General features: G+C 38.8%; 1 protein-coding gene across 1 annotated transcript in view; it reads left to right on the top strand.

The window, feature by feature from the left end:
- Positions 1 to 14,509, top strand: part of IRS2 (insulin receptor substrate 2) — a 28,276-nt gene extending 13,767 nt beyond the window's left edge. The window contains exon 2 of the mRNA XM_057390049.1: positions 11,920 to 14,509. Within this exon, the coding sequence (XP_057246032.1) occupies positions 11,920 to 11,924 (5 nt within the window). The 3' untranslated portion in view covers positions 11,925 to 14,509. The remainder of the gene's footprint in view (positions 1 to 11,919) is intronic.
- The last annotated feature ends 2,270 nt before the right edge of the window (positions 14,510 to 16,779 follow it).

The following is a 16,779-nucleotide window of genomic DNA, read 5'->3' as shown; positions in this document are numbered from 1 at the left end:
TTTTAGAGAGTTGTCTGAGTCTGAAAYTATTCCTTAACGCTCGTGTCTGCTTCATCCATCACGAGCATGACTGGCCATGTGGATGCTGTGTTGTCATATTAAGAGAAAATGCTGCAATATTTTCTATTCCTTTCACCCCTCAATAGATGTTTTCAATCTTCAGTGTTCTCATAGATTGGCTGTTGTCACTTTTACAAGGAGACAACATTTCAACCATACTGTTCGAAAAAAAAAAAATAGTGGGAGTTATTTCTGTGATATTTTGTGTAGTGTGGACTTGGGCTGATATTCCACTTACTTTGCTGAAGTAGTGTACTCTCCTTTGCTGAAAAGTAGTAGTGATTTAGTGYAACTTATGCTTGCTTCCTTAATAAGGCATAGGAGAGTCAGAATGAAGGGTCTTAAATAATAAAAAAGAAAAGGTGCTYGGACTTTAGAACATGTTTATAGGAAATAGTGAGCTCTTCTGAGAAGTGATGCATAGGAGACAACTTTAAACTCTCCACCCCTGGTGGAATTAAGTGTGTCCATCGATTCTYTAGTTGGGTGTCTTAACCTCTTTTTCAGGCACTCATTTTTTGCCTGTCTTCTTGAGTGATTTTCCAGTTCATTTTCTATTGGATTACTGAGCAGCTGACACTTCTTCATTCTGCTCTGAAGACAAAGTTCTGTTAAATTCTGCTGAAGATGTCAAAACAAAGGATAAATAAGTCAYTTATTGAATCTGTATGTCAGATTTATTTCCAATCTTCTTCTTTATTTTTTTTTTTTTATTTTTTTTACCATGTAAGCCCTGTGTTTTAGTGGGCTGTGAAGTGGCTTTATCTCATTCATTAGTATAGCTGTGTTTGTGTGTGTGTGTACCTGAGTAAGATCTTAATTTTGATTCTATAAATATTCTATAAACATTTTAGTATGTCTCAAAATTCATTATTATTTGCATCAGATACACATTATTCTCTTACTCCAGGTAAGAATTAGTGTTGTTTGATGCATGAAAGCCTGTTGTCTCATCAGTTAAGAAAAGCACCATCCTAAAAATAATATTTGGTAATTGTAAGTTAATTCAGRAACAGGAGGAACTTGTGTAAATTCCATTATTTAGTTTGGGAAAAAAMGTTGAAAATAAGTGGTACCCATGTTTGTACAGGATATTATATACAGTGGCTATGACTGTAATGGTTGGAATGAACAGCCTTACCATCTGTCTTTTAAGTTTGAAGTTCTGTTTCTTCATTGAATCACATGCTACTGGAGGTTTTTTCCTAGTAGGTGTGTTTTTCTTGGTTTATATGGTGACACTATTCTTCAACTTCTCTGTTTCTGGAATGTGGAAACTTTTGACAGAGGTTTCCAAGATTTTTCATAGCAGTGATAAGATATTAATAGGGAAGCCCAGAACCATTTGTCTTCTTTCTCATGGATTGTCTTAAATCCTTTTTTTTGGCCATTTGTGACCACATAATATCTTTCTGGAATAGTAATAATTAATTGCTTCAATTAATATTTCAATGTACTTTAGCTAAAAATAGCTGCTGGAAATAARGACTTGAAGAATAAGCTGTATAAGGAAATACAGTCCACAGACTATTTTGTACTGTCATTTGGAAAGCTTTGATACAGAGAAATCAGTTATTAACAGCCTGCTCATGCTGGGTTTACTTTATATGTCTTTTATGGACATAATTAGATGATTTTGTCCAAGACTTATTCCTGGTCTATAGGAAGGTGTATCTGTGGTCTCTCCTCTCAAACATAGATTGAATCTGAATTTCTTTTTTCCTTTATATGATGGTTGGAGAGGCTGAGGCATCAAAGTTGAAAGACACTCAGAATTGCTGTATCTTTTATTCATGCCTCAGGTTGCTTGGTTGCTTGTTTTTTTCCCTCCTTGTAAACAAGCAGTTTGTGTTTGCTGTGGAAATGCTTTGGTAGGATTGTTTAGCACAGAGGGGGTGGGATTATTTGCAAGATGAGGGAGGATATTCCAGAGGAGGCCATTTATGTATGTTTTTCTTAATAGGTTTTCTGAAATTCAGCTGTGCGGGGTCCTGGTTTTTTTGGTTTTTTTTCTGATGGACCTGACTAATTAAAAGGCAAAGGCTATAGGTTAAGCACAGGACGTCAGAATCTTAAGGGACCTTCATCTCTGTGTCCTGAGTGAAGCTGCTTGATGTCTTCTGTGTTGCAGATTGCAGCTCAGGTGTTTCCAGTGTGTCCAAAGGCTGCGTGTTCCTGGTTTAGATTTCTATATTTTCTAGGTACATGGTTTCATCTAGCCAGTTTTCATGCAGAACTGAGAGGYTTGCTCCAGTCTGTAATCCTCTCATTTGCACTTCAGGAGCCTACCAGAAGACTCCTCCTCAAATAAGGATCTGTCTTCTGTAAGAAGTCATTAGAAAGATACAGGTGCCTTTTTAAATGTTGAAGGGGCTGACCAAAGCCAGGCTTTGAGATAGGCACAAAACCACCATCCTTGGCCATAGAGGGAGCCTATCTGCKTGGCATAGGTGGAACATCTAGCATCCAGAGATCTGCAGCTTGGGAGATCTAGCTGTGAGAGTCTGTTTCAAGCAGAAGGACTTGAAATAAGRCTGATATTTGTATGTGGATCAGCTGGCACAGCTAAGTGTTCCTGCCTGATCTGGACTGTACTTTMGTTAGTTGATGATGTATTGTACTTGTTCAGTAAATGTGAAATTAAAAGGGATTTGTGTTCTCTCTAGCTGTGCAGCTGTTGCACTGTTGGCTGAACACTTTCCATTATATTTCCTGGTCAATCACAATATGTGAAATACGCAACAGTATCAGGGCCTTGGCACTTGCAAGCAAACTTGGGCCTTAAAGGTGCAGATGCCTCGGGGAACGTGCTGGTGTTTTGCAAAGCATTTCTTCATGGCATTGCCTGCAATCTTTCTGTTCTTCACAGAGCATCCTTCTAGAACAGCATCATAGCTTTATAAAGCCTCAGCTACTGTGTGGTATCCTACAGGAAATCATAGTTCCTTAGTATGATATCCTGGGGTGTTCATCACACCTATTTGAGATTACCTAAGCAGCTTTAAAGAGCTGGGGTGCTGGCAGTAGGAGAAATGCATGAAGGTCCTGATGTACTGGAAAGCATCCCTGAAATTTAGGGGAATTCTTTGCTAAGGATCGTGGGACTGGAGCCAAACTCTGAAGTATCCCATTCTAAGTGACAAAGATGGGTTTTAATCAGTTTTGTAGAAACAGTTCTGGCAACATAATACACTTTCAAAAAGAGGACAGTGCCTGTTATATAGTTGTGTGGTCAGACRTACTGCTGAAAGTAAAATGTATTTTTAAACAATGCCGTATCAGATACTGGGGAGCCTTTTTTTAGAAAATTAAGTGTAACTGGTTGCTTATAAATATATTTCCTGGCAACAAATATGGGGAGCCATAAACAAAACAAAAATACCTTTGTAAGAGCACTTGGGAGAGGAASAACAAACTGGTCAAACAGTAGAGTACAGCTCTGTTGCTCTAGAGTTAGTATTGTTGCATGTAACTGACACTAAGTTTTTGGTCTTCTAAAAGAAATTTCCTTTGAAGTGTTGAGAAAAATGTTGTGAAAGCACACTGTGCTCTGATAGCATAGTATTTTTAATATTTTAATAGGCTGGGTTTTTTTGTTTGTTTGCTTATTTGTTTTTCTTGAGGAAGGTAAAATTTTGTACTTCAGTCTGATGGCTGAAAAAACAATGAAATAAGTTCTGTTTTCTAAATGGTGGTTGATTGTATGACTCAGATATTCTTGAGGATGGGTGAAACTTGGTGCTTTGCATTCACTTTTACCTTTCTTAAAAAAGTGAAGCTTTAGTATCTGCTTGGTGTTGCAGAGCAAATCATTCTGGGCTTGCTTCACTTYTTTTGCAGTAAACTATTAAATGGGAAGGATTCAAGGTGTGTCCAGTGCAGCTGGCAACAATCACATTCTTCCAGTATAATCTGTGTTTCTTGCTTGAGAAAGAAAGTAAAATATGAGTAAGAAAGAGCAGATAATTATATGCTTTCTGCTATCACAAATTATTTTATGACCAGCTTCCAGTTTTGAAACTGGTGTTTTCAGAAGATAAATTTTAACCACCTAAATTATTTTTCCAAGCAGTTTACTAAGCTTTTTGCCTCTGCTTTCTGACCAAGTATCAGTTTGCCTCTAGGAGTGATATGTAGATGATATTTAGCATGCCCATGTGACAAAAATACATCTTTTCCTTTCATGTCTTAATATAATACTAACTTCTGTATCMAATAAAATCCATATCAGCTTCAGAAAGAAATGCTAATGCATCTCTAGATTAGAGTAAGAAGTTACAGATTGCTGTTAAGAAGTTACAGATTCCTGTTTGTTTTCAAAATGCAACATAAAAATATTCTTTTATTTTTCTAGCATTTTTCAGCAACGTCTTTGATGCAAGGGAGAATGCAGTAAAATTTGTAAATAATAAATTTACTAATATCATTCTTTGAGACAACATTTTGGTTTGATTGCTGGGTTGTTTGACTTTATTGAAGGAATAGTGGGAAATGTCTGCTGGGGGATTGTGTTAGAGTGGCTGATTTTGAGGAGACAGTGGGCTTCTCTATGGTTGATAAATATTAAGGCTCAAGAAGGTGAAGGTGTTGAAATCAGCAGGGATAGGGCACCTTGCTAAATTTGTGAATCTAGTTTTCATAAWGTATCCCACTGTACCAAAGGCTGCTGTGGATTTCTGGTCTACAGCACGAAGGAAGTTAAGGAGAGCTTGGCTCATGGTCCTTAACAAGCTGGCTTGTCCTTATYGGTAAATGATTAGGAAGTAGATGAGAAATTCAGGCAGTATCTCCATTTGTCTTGTATTTTGCACATGTCTGCTTTTGACCCACTGCCAGAGAGAGGAAACTGGATTAGTGAGGAGTTTAACCTGCTTCAGTGCAGCACTTTTGGTGCTGTATGGCTCACTTCACTAAATGGTTTCAGGGAGATTGGGAGTGGTGTATTTTCATCATGCAACATGGTGAAACTTCTTGCCTAGCTTCATCTTTGTTTTGCTTCTCTGTTACTGACAGATTCACTTTGACATAGGTGAGGCGACAAAAGATTTCTAGAAAAGCATTGATAAAATTGGAAAACCATACTTTAAAATCTTTATCCTACATCYGGATGCTCAAAAGTTTTAAGCAAGGATGTGACAGCAAGAGAAAGCTGTAGGGGAAAGGTTGCCCTCCTATGCCTGCCAGGTTGTTACTCTTATCCCTTTCCTGCTTTCTTTTWCTCTCCCTTCTCTCCCTGTATGTCTGTTCTGTGAGAAGATGCATTTCTCTTGTCATGTCTCCTAACCTGAACATCCAAAAGCTGTAGCAGCTAGCTAACACTCAGTGTGTGACCATGCAGTGTGTTTAGATGGCAGGTGAGATGCCTAAGTGGATGTAGGGCATGCCAGGGCTGTTTCATTCTCCTCAGTGAGCTGTCTGAAGGTCAGTTTGTGAAACAGAAGGGTGGTTGATTCCAGAAGTTGAGGAGAGCCTGGTGTTTTAAAACAGGCTGCTGTCTGGAAGATAAATGTCTTCCTCTAGAATGCTCTTGTGAATCTGAAGCCTTTTTTGATACTTGGGTGCCTCAGCCCATTTGGCCGCAGTGGAGGCAGGGATTAGTAAAGTTTCTGTTCCCCTCCCCACAATACTTAAGAGGCAAGAGCACGTACCCAGGGCTGACYTCTGTCCAGTACCTTTCTGGCTGAAAAAGATCTCAATCGTCTTTTCCCCCTCACCACCTTATGGCATGTCGTGACCATATATTCTTTGGTAGAGTGCTCTTGTTCTTTCTTACTGCAGCTATTTTGAGGGAATAATTAGATATCCACTGTAATGGAAAGGGAGAGTGAACATGACTTCCCACAACTTACATGAGTCCTTATCCCTGTTTCTATGAATATTTAAATTTTTAATGTGAATATTTCTTCAATCTAACCAGTGGAAAAGATTGCTTTTTATCCCAAGTGAGAGAGGGAAAAAGCATGCTTTTAAGCTGTTTGAGAGCACTCTAATGTGTTTTCAGCCTAGTGGCTCAGGAGCAGCTCTTGAACTTTGTTATTGTCCATTGATACCTAGAATGGCAGTCAAGCTCTCACTTGTGGCTCTGAACCAGAAGTCTGATTGTACTTTTCTCACCTCACTGTTACCTGCTGGAAATAGGGCAACTAATTTTGATGGCATTTCAGTTGGCAGTTGTGTGAGAATATCAAGCTCTGCTTCACAAGAACTCTTCTTCCTTGTCAAAACTTGTTGACCTTGTTAATAACTACTGATACAAATTAGAAGAGGCRCAAATATGCCTTTGACATCCCAGCTGAGCAAACTTCCCAGCAATTGTAGAGGTGTGTCAAAGGACATGATCTCTGCTCCTAGAATGAATACCAAGTTGTATACCTCACAGAGTTTGAGTTCTTTCAGAGCTCTTATTCAGCAGAGCCCGGTATGAAATAGGACAGAAGAATTGTTGCTTAGAAGTCGCTTTATTCTCTGTGRCTCTAAGGAGTTGGAATGGCAGGCTCCTTATAGGGTGAGTGGGTCAGAAATGCAGAGGTACACACAGAATTTGGTAGAATTTAGCTRAGTATTGTCTAATACGTGCTTTTGGGGCAGGCATGCTAATGCAGCTGCTGTGTCTCCAAAGATGGGGCTGGCRGGTAGTTCAGTGTGCTGGTTACCAATCCCTTCCACCTTTGCCTTTCATCACTTGGAAGATGAGCACGTTGTTTTGCAAAAATTCTGTGTCTTTAGAACCTTCCAGCCTCACTTTGTGTGCAAAGTGGTATGGCTGGAGTTTGCACATTGCTGGCAGGCTGCACCAGGGAAAAGCTGTGCTCTCTCCTTGGTGTAGTGAGCAGAGCTGTAAAAATCAAGCCAACAGCCTCACTGAGGCCACGTTTGTGGTGCTGGGTCTTGAATCTGAGCTAATATGAAAATAATGTGATGGCTGTAGGGTGGGAGGCAATTTCACATGTTTGATAATGGTCATCAACCAAGAACAGGACTCCTTGTTCCACGATGGTTAAATGCAGTGTGTGTACTGCGGAGTGGCTCTTTGGCWGGCTGCCGCAGATGAATCTCTCCAATGGCAAATTTTCTATGTATCTTCCACATCTGCTTCTGCATATGTGTTTCTGTCCTTCTTACAAACTCCCARTGGAAGGCCAAAAGGACTAAATGTTTTTATTTTCTAGCATTTTGTTTGTACAGAGAAAGCTGCTTGATTTTCTTTCATTTCCTGTAATGCTTTTGAATGGTTGTATGCCCAGCTTGTSAGGGAGAGGATAATTGAACATATTTCAGATAGTACTGGGTTGAGGGGTTTCTCTCTAATTTATTTTATCCCTAATCATGGGATTAAATCACATCTATACAGASTTGTTTAATAGTACACACTGGCTATAGCTCTGAAACGAAGAGATATAATAGCAGGTGTATTAAATTAATCCTGGGAAAAATGAGCATGTCTAGTTTCTTAATTTTACATTAGAAGTGCCTATATTTATTATAATTGATATGGAAAATGTATTCCTGGACCAGCACTATAAATTCATTGTAATGACATTTGTAAGTTTAATCCTTTATTTTCCACGTAATTACATTTTAATGTTTAGTTAGTACTACAATATCTATAAGAACCATGACAAAATCATATGAAACACAAGTTATATCAAATTCTGAAGTCAATTAAGCATAGCCTACATTCTCATCTGCACTTCTACTACGGACTCCACTGCTTAAAATAAGTATCAGTCATGTAAATAGATGTCATCAAATAGAGGTAAAATAAGACTATTTTAGAGGTAAAGACTAGAGGTAAAATAAGTATTAGTCATGTAAATAGATGTCATCAAATAGAGATTATTTTGGTTTTTGGTATCTTTGGTAAAAAGTTGATAATCATTATAAATTCTGGGGGATTTGTCAATGACATCAGATGAACATGTAACCTCTTGTGGATATACTTTGGCATAAAAAACCAAAAGGTTTTTATTTTTCAGGCGCTTACATGCAGCTTTTTCCAGATACAATCCAGTGTTTTGTTTCCCACYTTGAAAGATAATATCTTTCCCCATGTTTATATTATTAATGCAGTTCAAGGTGATATTATTTCTAACCATTTGACACAAGAATTGTTAAAAGKACTGTGAAGCTCATTTTAATATAGATTACTGGGGATGCAAAATCCCCACTTTACTACTTTAAAGAAATTTAGTGACATTTTTATTATTTGTCGTGAACAATCTATGTTGACCAAATGCTCACTTTTTTAAAATTCAGAAAACAACAGAGACGTATCTGAACAATATTAAGATTAAATTCTATTTCTTAGTGGAATAATATCAAAAGAGCCTAGTTACTTTGGTAAGCATGTCTGCARTTATGATCTGTTCAATTATGATCTCATCATCTAACCATGACTTGTTTAAAAAATAAAACKAATGTGGCCTTTTTATTTCATGATTTAACTTGTTTTTCTCATCAAACGTGGAAACATTTTACTTTGGATGGATATTATTGATGAGCTTTGTAAACTTTTAGAGCATACTACTTCATGTTTTCCTTCAAAGTGTTGCTAAAGTGAATGGTTAAGCTCTGATTGAAACCTGTTCCTCTGACATTGTCTCTGCTYAGCGTTATTCCATAAGAGTAGTCCTGCTGAGTGGAAGTCCTGTTTCCTGGAATTACTTGTGGAGAGCCWTAGCTCAGCACATGAGTTGTTCTGTTATCTTGAGCAGGGTTGCCTGTAATGTTAAGTACAGTATTCATTGCATTATTTAATGAGAGTTGGAGCCAACTCAGGGTTTGGTTGCCCCGTGCACTTCCCACTTGTATCCTGGGTAGCAGTCAGGCTGCATCTGCATTTGGATGCTTGGCACGGCTGTGACCTTAGAGGCTGTATGTGCATCCTGTCATGCCTCCAGTGAGGGAGCCCTTGTGGGTCAGAGCAGCCTGTCCCGTGTCTGTCAGTGCCCCCAGTGCAGCAGGAGTTTGTCACCATCAGGCCCTGGGCTGTCCCTGCCCACCCTCAGCCCACTCTCTGCTCCCTTTCCTGCAGGCACAGCCTGCCCTGGCCATGGGATGGTGCTGTCCGGGCTCAGGGTTCCAGCCTGGCTGGGTTCCTCTGCCCCATCTCCTGCGGGGAGCATGGTGCCTGTCACTGGACAGCTGGAGGGCAGGGAGGGCACTGTGACCTGCCCATGGGGGTACACGGGCCTTTCTGGGTGGCCAGCTGCCTTGGCCAGGGTTGTATGACTCTTCTCAGGTGTCTGGTGTACCAAAGAACCTCCTGTGAGTGGGATTCAGTTCCTTGAGTTGTGCTGTCTAATGGCCTGGCCTGATGCCTGCAGCCGTACGTGTTGTTAACCTCCAGGTTGAGTTGTATCAATAGGATTGCTCTTCCAGGAAAAGTTAGTGAGCAGAATCACAGCCTTAATCGATTTGGCAGACAGCATGGGGAAGAGAAACAAAGGCACTAAAGGATTTGCCTGGAGTCAGGGCAGAAGCCTGCAGCAGAGCTGGGGGTTCTGTGTCCAATGCCTGATGTGCTCTGGCAGTCACACTGCCTGTGGAATAAATTTGCTGATTATGAATAACCAGCAGYGTGTTTTGCCACAAGCCACATGAATAACTGTTTCTGCCTGCGTGTTTGTTYGCAGATGAGAATTATTTTTAGGAATTAAAAAATAAATTGTATTTGCTGCTTACTGACTTTGAAAATTAATAAGCAGAGTAGGTCCTCTTTAATTGACTAACCATTGTATTCTCGTCACAGTATATTTAGCACGTCTGTGAGTATTTGGTAGTTTTGTAGTAGTTTGTGTGTGCTTGTTCTCTGATTTATTCCCTGAGAAGCACTGGGAAAATCAGATGACTTAAGTACATTCGGAAATTCGGCGATGGATGCTTTTCTTAATAAAGTCTAAAACCAAGAGGAAACCTCAGTATTGACACAGTGCTGGACTTTTTGATTAGTGGGGAATGAAAGAATATGTTCATGTCATGTAGGAATTTTGAGTTCCTGGCTAAGACGGTGTATACTGGTGTGACTTGCTGTGTGAGTGGAATGTTGACCTGAGGTTTGAAATAAACAAAAGATACTGAGGTAAAATTAATTAAAATTTTCACTGAGGTAAAAATTAATGTATTGATTTTTTTTTGTTTGGTTAGTTTTTGTTTTTACTTTGGCATTTGCAAAAGTAAAAACTTTTGGTTTTACTTTTGCAAATTTTTTAGTCTTCTGAGTAACCTTCCTCTGAAGCTGACACACTGTTAACATGGGTCAAGTGATAGCAGTAGTTATTTTTCCTTTCTTGATTCAAAGCTTACTAAAWGCATGGTTCAAAGCTTACGGAAGTCAGAGGAAATAGCTTTATTATCAAAGACTATGTTTGGGGTGTTATTCTTAGTTATAGGTCATCATTGTAGACTCATTGGATGATGTGTTTATTGCATCACAGGCTCCTAGGTTTGTGCCCACAGTCCTATCATCCCTCTACAAAACCATGCAAACCAAGTTTGGAAGTGCTTTGGAGCATCAGCCACTTCCCCTACTCCAGTTTAATTCTGACTGGACAGCACCTGCTGTCCTGTAAGAACAGCATGCAGGACAAATTCCTTAAATAAACCTTAGCTCTCAGAGATTCAAAGCAATTTAGCAAACCTTACATATATGCCAAGATACATGAGCCTTTGTTTTTGTGTTAATTGAGGGAAAAGGCTTTCTGTTGCTTTATCAGAGGCTTACATGGGTTGAAACTTGTACAGATGAGCGCTGGGCTAACTTGGACATCCATGTTTTGTATCTAATTTATTTTGATTCATGATCCCAAAGGAATTAAAATATATAGGAATTCTGAYTTCTTGTATCAATACAGTCAACACTGCAGACTTTTCTAAGTAACAATGTTTGTTCCCAAAATGTTCCAAATAACTTCAGTTTTTAGAAAAACTTGTGTAATACATCATTTAACTAAAATTATATTTTAACTTGWGAGCTTTTGAACAGCATACAACAAAGAAAATTGCTATATGTATTACATTTTGATTTTTAATGGCCATGTTATCAAACTATCTTAATGTTGTGAGTTAATCAATATAATAATGTCCCTTTGTGGGGTAGGCACATAATACCCATTAATTCTTCACGTGAAGAAACACTAAAGGAGTCAGCTGCATTCTTTAAAATAGAATGGGTCTTGTAATCAGTTTCTRTTTTACTGCATAATTCACCTTGGCCGTTTAAAGGAGCTTTGTAGTCAGTAATTGGGAGAAGATTCTTTCCTTTAGCATACCTWCTCATTTTTTTACTTCTGGAATAATAGTTGTTTAGTAAATCGAATAACTAAAAGGAAGGTTCTTTCTATACTTTGCTTATATTTTCAGTAGACTCCTTCCCTAGAGACAAGATAGTCTTAAACTTGTTTTAAATGTCTGGAAAGGGAAAGCTTTTYGTAACATCCAGCTGACAAAAAAACAAAAGAGTTAAGCTTGTRCCTGTTTTCTCCAATCCCTTTTCCTTTCCACTGGTGCCAAAAACTGTGATGRTCACAACTGGAGTTGGGGGGATTTTGTGTCAGGTTTTCAAACATATTCTGTATCCTGTAGTTTGCTGACCTGAAGAGCCTAAGCTTAAAGGTTCTGAAAAAGGGAGTGGTTATTTATTATATTATTGCCTTTGCAATAATATAATAATTATATTATTGCCTTTGCAATACCTTATGATGTATACAAATATGAAAGCAATTATTGCACATCTGGTTTTTTTTTTCCCCGCACGCAAACACATTCTGAATCATCTATGGTACTTTTTGTGTTGTCAATATCATATATACGAAAAATATTTTGCAGCTTTTATTGACTTTGTTTCATTTTTCTTTTCAGAGTGAAGGAGTTAGTTTTCTCATCATGACCTCAAACAACAGAGTACAACATTCAAAGAAGCTGCTCGGCATATACCTTTTTGTTTATTTGTTTTTGGRGTTTTGTTTTTGTTTTTGGTAACTGAAGCTGCTTAACGTTTACTTTTTATTGTTATTGTTGGTCCTAACGGTTTCTTAACTGTTGTGGGCTAAACTGTACAACAAATCTGGGAGGAAGGGAAAGCAACCTGCCTAACTCATKTCGTGTCCATGGCATCTGTGTTATCATTTTGCTGCTGCTTCGACASAAGTTGGAGATGCTCTTTAAATCGTAGGAACTTTTCTGCCGGCCTCTTTAACTAATGGCCAATGCCTTCATTTTTTTTTCCTTCAAAGACAAACTGTATTTATTCTCTGGCATATTAGGGGATTCTGTAACACCTGCTGAAGCAGCAAGATCTGGTATTTACTGGCATAATTTCAAGCCTACGACAGTACTACCTCAGTTCAAAGTAAAGCCGGATTTGCAGTGTTGGTGTACGACAGGAACTCCTTTATCTCTGTGCTGAGTCTCTCAAGAATGGTCGCCAGCCTTACTGAACTTGCAACTTGTACAGCTGCTGCTGCTGCTGGGTTTCGAATCACTAGCCGCAGGGTTTACTTCTCAGACAAAGCCGAAGTAGGGCACTGAAAAGTCTAAAATGGGATAAAACTCTGTGAATCAGACTGGGACAGAGGATTCGGAGTAGTTAAAAAGTATAAAATGTGTAACTGAAGYAACATAAGTTAAAAACATCAAACTGTATTAGGGGTATCGCTGTACCTTTGACACACTTGTTTAATCCTCTCTATGTAGGTGTTTATGTAGGTACTTCAGATTGCAAAAGCCTTTTCTTCTATTTACAAGCTCACTTTTGTCAGCTAACTGATCTTAGCTGCATTTCTTGTAACCAAAAATCCACATAGGCATGCTAGGAATGCAGGGATGATAATGGGTATSGGGCAGATTCAAGAGCTAATGTTAACACAGTATTATCTTGCCATCTATAAAGTCCTGATATTTGCCTTTTACCAGGAAAGCACCATTGTAGCTGCAGGCACTATTACAGGGAAGAAGAACCATTGAAGTCACTTATCYTGAGTTCTTTTCAAGGCTCACTGTGCATCACATTTCCAGTGGCCTGAAAATCTGAGTGGTGTGGCAGCTACTGTCACAAAAGTCACATAMAACTGTTGCACCAGACTAGCAGAATGACATGCCACCTTGCTTCTCCTTTGATTGAAGTGTTTGTGTACATTTTAAGGGTACCTCCCCAGTGCCTGCTCTGATAGACATGTAAGTATTGCTAAGTTATGAGTTATGTGAGACTTTTCTCTTTTTTTATTTTTTTTTAAATCATTGTGCTTGGTGGAACCTRTACTTCACTATTAACAATACGTTATCTTGTTTTGGGATTTTTTTTCTGAGGAAGACAAGAGTCAATGTCTTACAAATATAACAAATGGCAATGCAGTCTTCCTGCTTACATGCTGAATTTTTAGAACTGAGGATTGTATTACAAGACAAAGATGAATGTAAACTAATTCTTTCCCTACTCCATGGCACACTTTATTTTTCAGTGTAATTTTTGGGGTCTTAAATCACAGCAATGCATAGGCTAATACAATATTAGGTCAAAAGTAATTTTAAATACCTGATCTCATTGAGGTTTTTTCTAATACTAATTCTATAAATGGTTCTAAGACATTCTAAAATGCTGCTTGTTCATGTCTGGAATTAAAAAAACCCACATACCTTTGACATTTCCTGTCTGATCCCCCCACCCCCTGCCAGCACTGAGTGTGGTACCTGCTGAATTCAATGTTCTGAACGTCTCTATTTTGAAGTATTCCTCCATATCAATTAAGAAATCATGCCACTAAAACAAATGGCTAAACTGCATACAGCAACTTAAAAAAAAAAAAAAAACTTGACAAAATAATCAATTATTCTCTATCATGTATATTTCACAAAGGCATATGCAATACTTACATTCTTAATTTAGTTTACAGAATGGAACCAAAATGTATAAATGTTATGTTTGCTAAAATTTCACAATGTATATTGGGTCTTTGTACATTTTGCCTGACTTACCTTAAATTTAAAATATTTTTTGCTATATAACCTTAACAGTTATTAAGCAGTGTTTTCTTTTTGGGTACGTATTGTTTCTGGATATCAAGATGTTAAATATATTTCTTGCTATTGTGATATGACAAGAGACTTAACTTATCTTGCTGTGTCTTCCAATGTACACGCTGTATATAAGGATAAATGTGATGCTGCTGGAGACCAGAATAAATGGAACTAGAGTAGTGTATTGTATTTAGTCTGTATTGATCATGGATGCTCTCCTTAATAGCCATATGCAATAAAATACGTTATTTATGAAAGGAGTAAAATATTTGTGTTCCTATTTTCTCCAGGTATGAAGTAGATTCTTCTGGTTATTTACATAAAATCAGTTTATTGTCTCTTTTGAATGGAAGCACACTTTCTGTGAATAACTCTTACTRCTCTGCACACACTTGCTTTCCTTTTAACTCCTGAAATATAATGAAATTATTTTAAATCTTGTTTAAGGATAAAGAGATGGGTTTCATAGAAGTGAAATTTGTGTGTTTGAGGAAATAACTAGGAGCAGAAATATATTCCAATTTTTAATTCAAAGTTTTAAAAGTGAATGGCAGACTATGGGAGTCCTTCTGGCAGCCTATTTAATGGGAATAGACTTGCCCTATAGAAGCTGTGTAGTCACACTGGTACAAGGTGAGTAGGAACCTGCTGTTCTCTGTAGTAACTCCTGCTGCTGGTTTGCATGCAGGGCACCTGGGCTGCAGTCAGAGACACCACGAGATCACTGTGGCCTGATTTGGTCTGTAGGAATGTCTCTTACATTTGACAGTAGACCCTTTTTCAATGTCCCTTGCACCCAGGAAAGTGATGTTTGTGGGTCAGGGGCTCATGACAGGGAATGTGGCCATAAGGGACAGGGGAGAGCAACAGTAGCTTCATAAAAAGCTTGACGTCTGTTTTGCAGCAGTCTTGGTGAGACCTCCTTTGCTTAAGCTCAAGAGTGTCTGAGTGACATATCTTTGATGAGATGCAAGGCCAGGTGGTGCAAGGAGGAGACGTCATCTCACTGTCTTTGGTGTTTAAAGTCATTTGAAGTGAAGTCCTGCCTTGGGATATATATGTTATATTCTCCTGGCCACATCTGCCCCTAAGTAGCTGGTTCATTCATGGTTACCTGATGTTTTGGGGATGGTTGAAGGACAATACTCATACAACCTGGCCTTTACAGTACCAAATCTGGCTCACTGTGGTGAGATCCTTTCTCTGAAAATGGCCTGAATAGAAAGGAGCCGTTCTCTTTCTTGCAGCAGTAGGCTCTTCCTGTGGCTGCTGGAGTGTCCATGTARGCCACAAAGTGCAGAAATACATCACAATGGTTGTACTCCCTGAGAGGGAACGTTCAGTTCCTTCTCTTATTTATCCTGACCTTCTTATTGGTAGGCTTTTCTAGGGAAAGGACATTGTGAGTTTCATGGTGCCTACATCCTTGGCAAGAAAAATTGTTTTAGTCTTGGAAATTGCCCTGGAGAAATACAGCTATCCAAAAGGACCTCCTCCTGGTTTTGCTGTCAACAGGATATGAGTGTGGTAATTTACAATACTCTAGAAGAAGAATGTCTTTGATAAGACATCTGGAAATCCAGTATCAGATTATCTGGAAGGTAAAATTTTTGATAATCAGAAAATAAAGGAAACCTTTAGCTACTCTGTGTCCCTGCAGCAGTTTAATGTGATGTAGGATGCTTTCAAACAGAGCAACATTTGTACTGACTTCCAAGTGATACTCCAGTCATGTTCCAGTGACTTCTCAAGGATAAGGAGTCCATGGCTTCCAGCCTCCCTGAGCACCTGCGTTTACTCCTTGTGGCACATGGTTCAGAGAAGGGTTAGTATGTGTCCAGGTGTCACCGCAGCTTGCTTTCCATTCAAAGACCATGGGAATAGGAAAGGGTTTAGTTCCTTGCTGTGCTGATTCTGAAGTAGTTTCTGAGTGTTCTGGAATTTGTTCTTGGGAGAGCCATTTTAGAGGGAATAAATTTGGCTGGAGGTACAATCCTTAAGGCTCTGTGGGAGCCTTAAGGACTAAGGCTGAGTCCCTGAGGACTATTTTACTTGTCCTCAAATCACTGAGCAAACCTTTCAGTGTATTGCTACAGCTTCAGTCTTTTCCAGATGGCTTTTCCACCTTCAGGARCTCCAGCCAGCTCTCACAGAGAGCAAACAGCAATAGAGACAGAAAATGCCATCGTTCACTTTGAAAAGATAGATCCCAGTTGGACTTTTTTTTTCCCAACATTTTTTGTAATTCATTGTTGTGATTTGTCTTATCTGTATATCAGACTAAACATATGTTTTATGATGTTCAATCTAGGCATGAGGAACTATGGCCTATGGGATGGATATGGCACACAACATTGCTTCATCTGAACCATGGCCTTATTTTTTTCATTTTATTAGGCAGCATAATGTCGTGTGTTGAATGCATGGCTGCCCAAAGTTTTTGAAAAGTCCACTTGACCATCAGTATTTCTTTACTCCTCCTTGTGTTTTCTCCTTCCATATTCTCTTTTCCCCTTTGCTTAAAGTGAGTAGTAAGTACMATCATAAAAATGCATCAGTAAGTGCTAAACTGGATGTAGAAGGTATAGCAAGAAGGTGAGGAGCACTGCTGCTAAAATGTGAGCTCTTACTTGGGACGAGGATGTGAACATCAGGCCATGTTTTCAGGTCTCAAATGCAGGAGGCAGAAGATGGAATTAGACRCAC

Source organism: Malurus melanocephalus, unplaced genomic scaffold, assembly GCF_030028575.1.
Source record: "Malurus melanocephalus ecotype Western Australia unplaced genomic scaffold, MMel_1.1 scaffold_1, whole genome shotgun sequence".
NCBI classification, from domain to species: domain Eukaryota; kingdom Metazoa; phylum Chordata; class Aves; order Passeriformes; family Maluridae; genus Malurus; species Malurus melanocephalus.
Note: the sequence above shows the minus strand (reverse complement) of the source record. Positions and strands in the feature narration are given on the sequence as shown.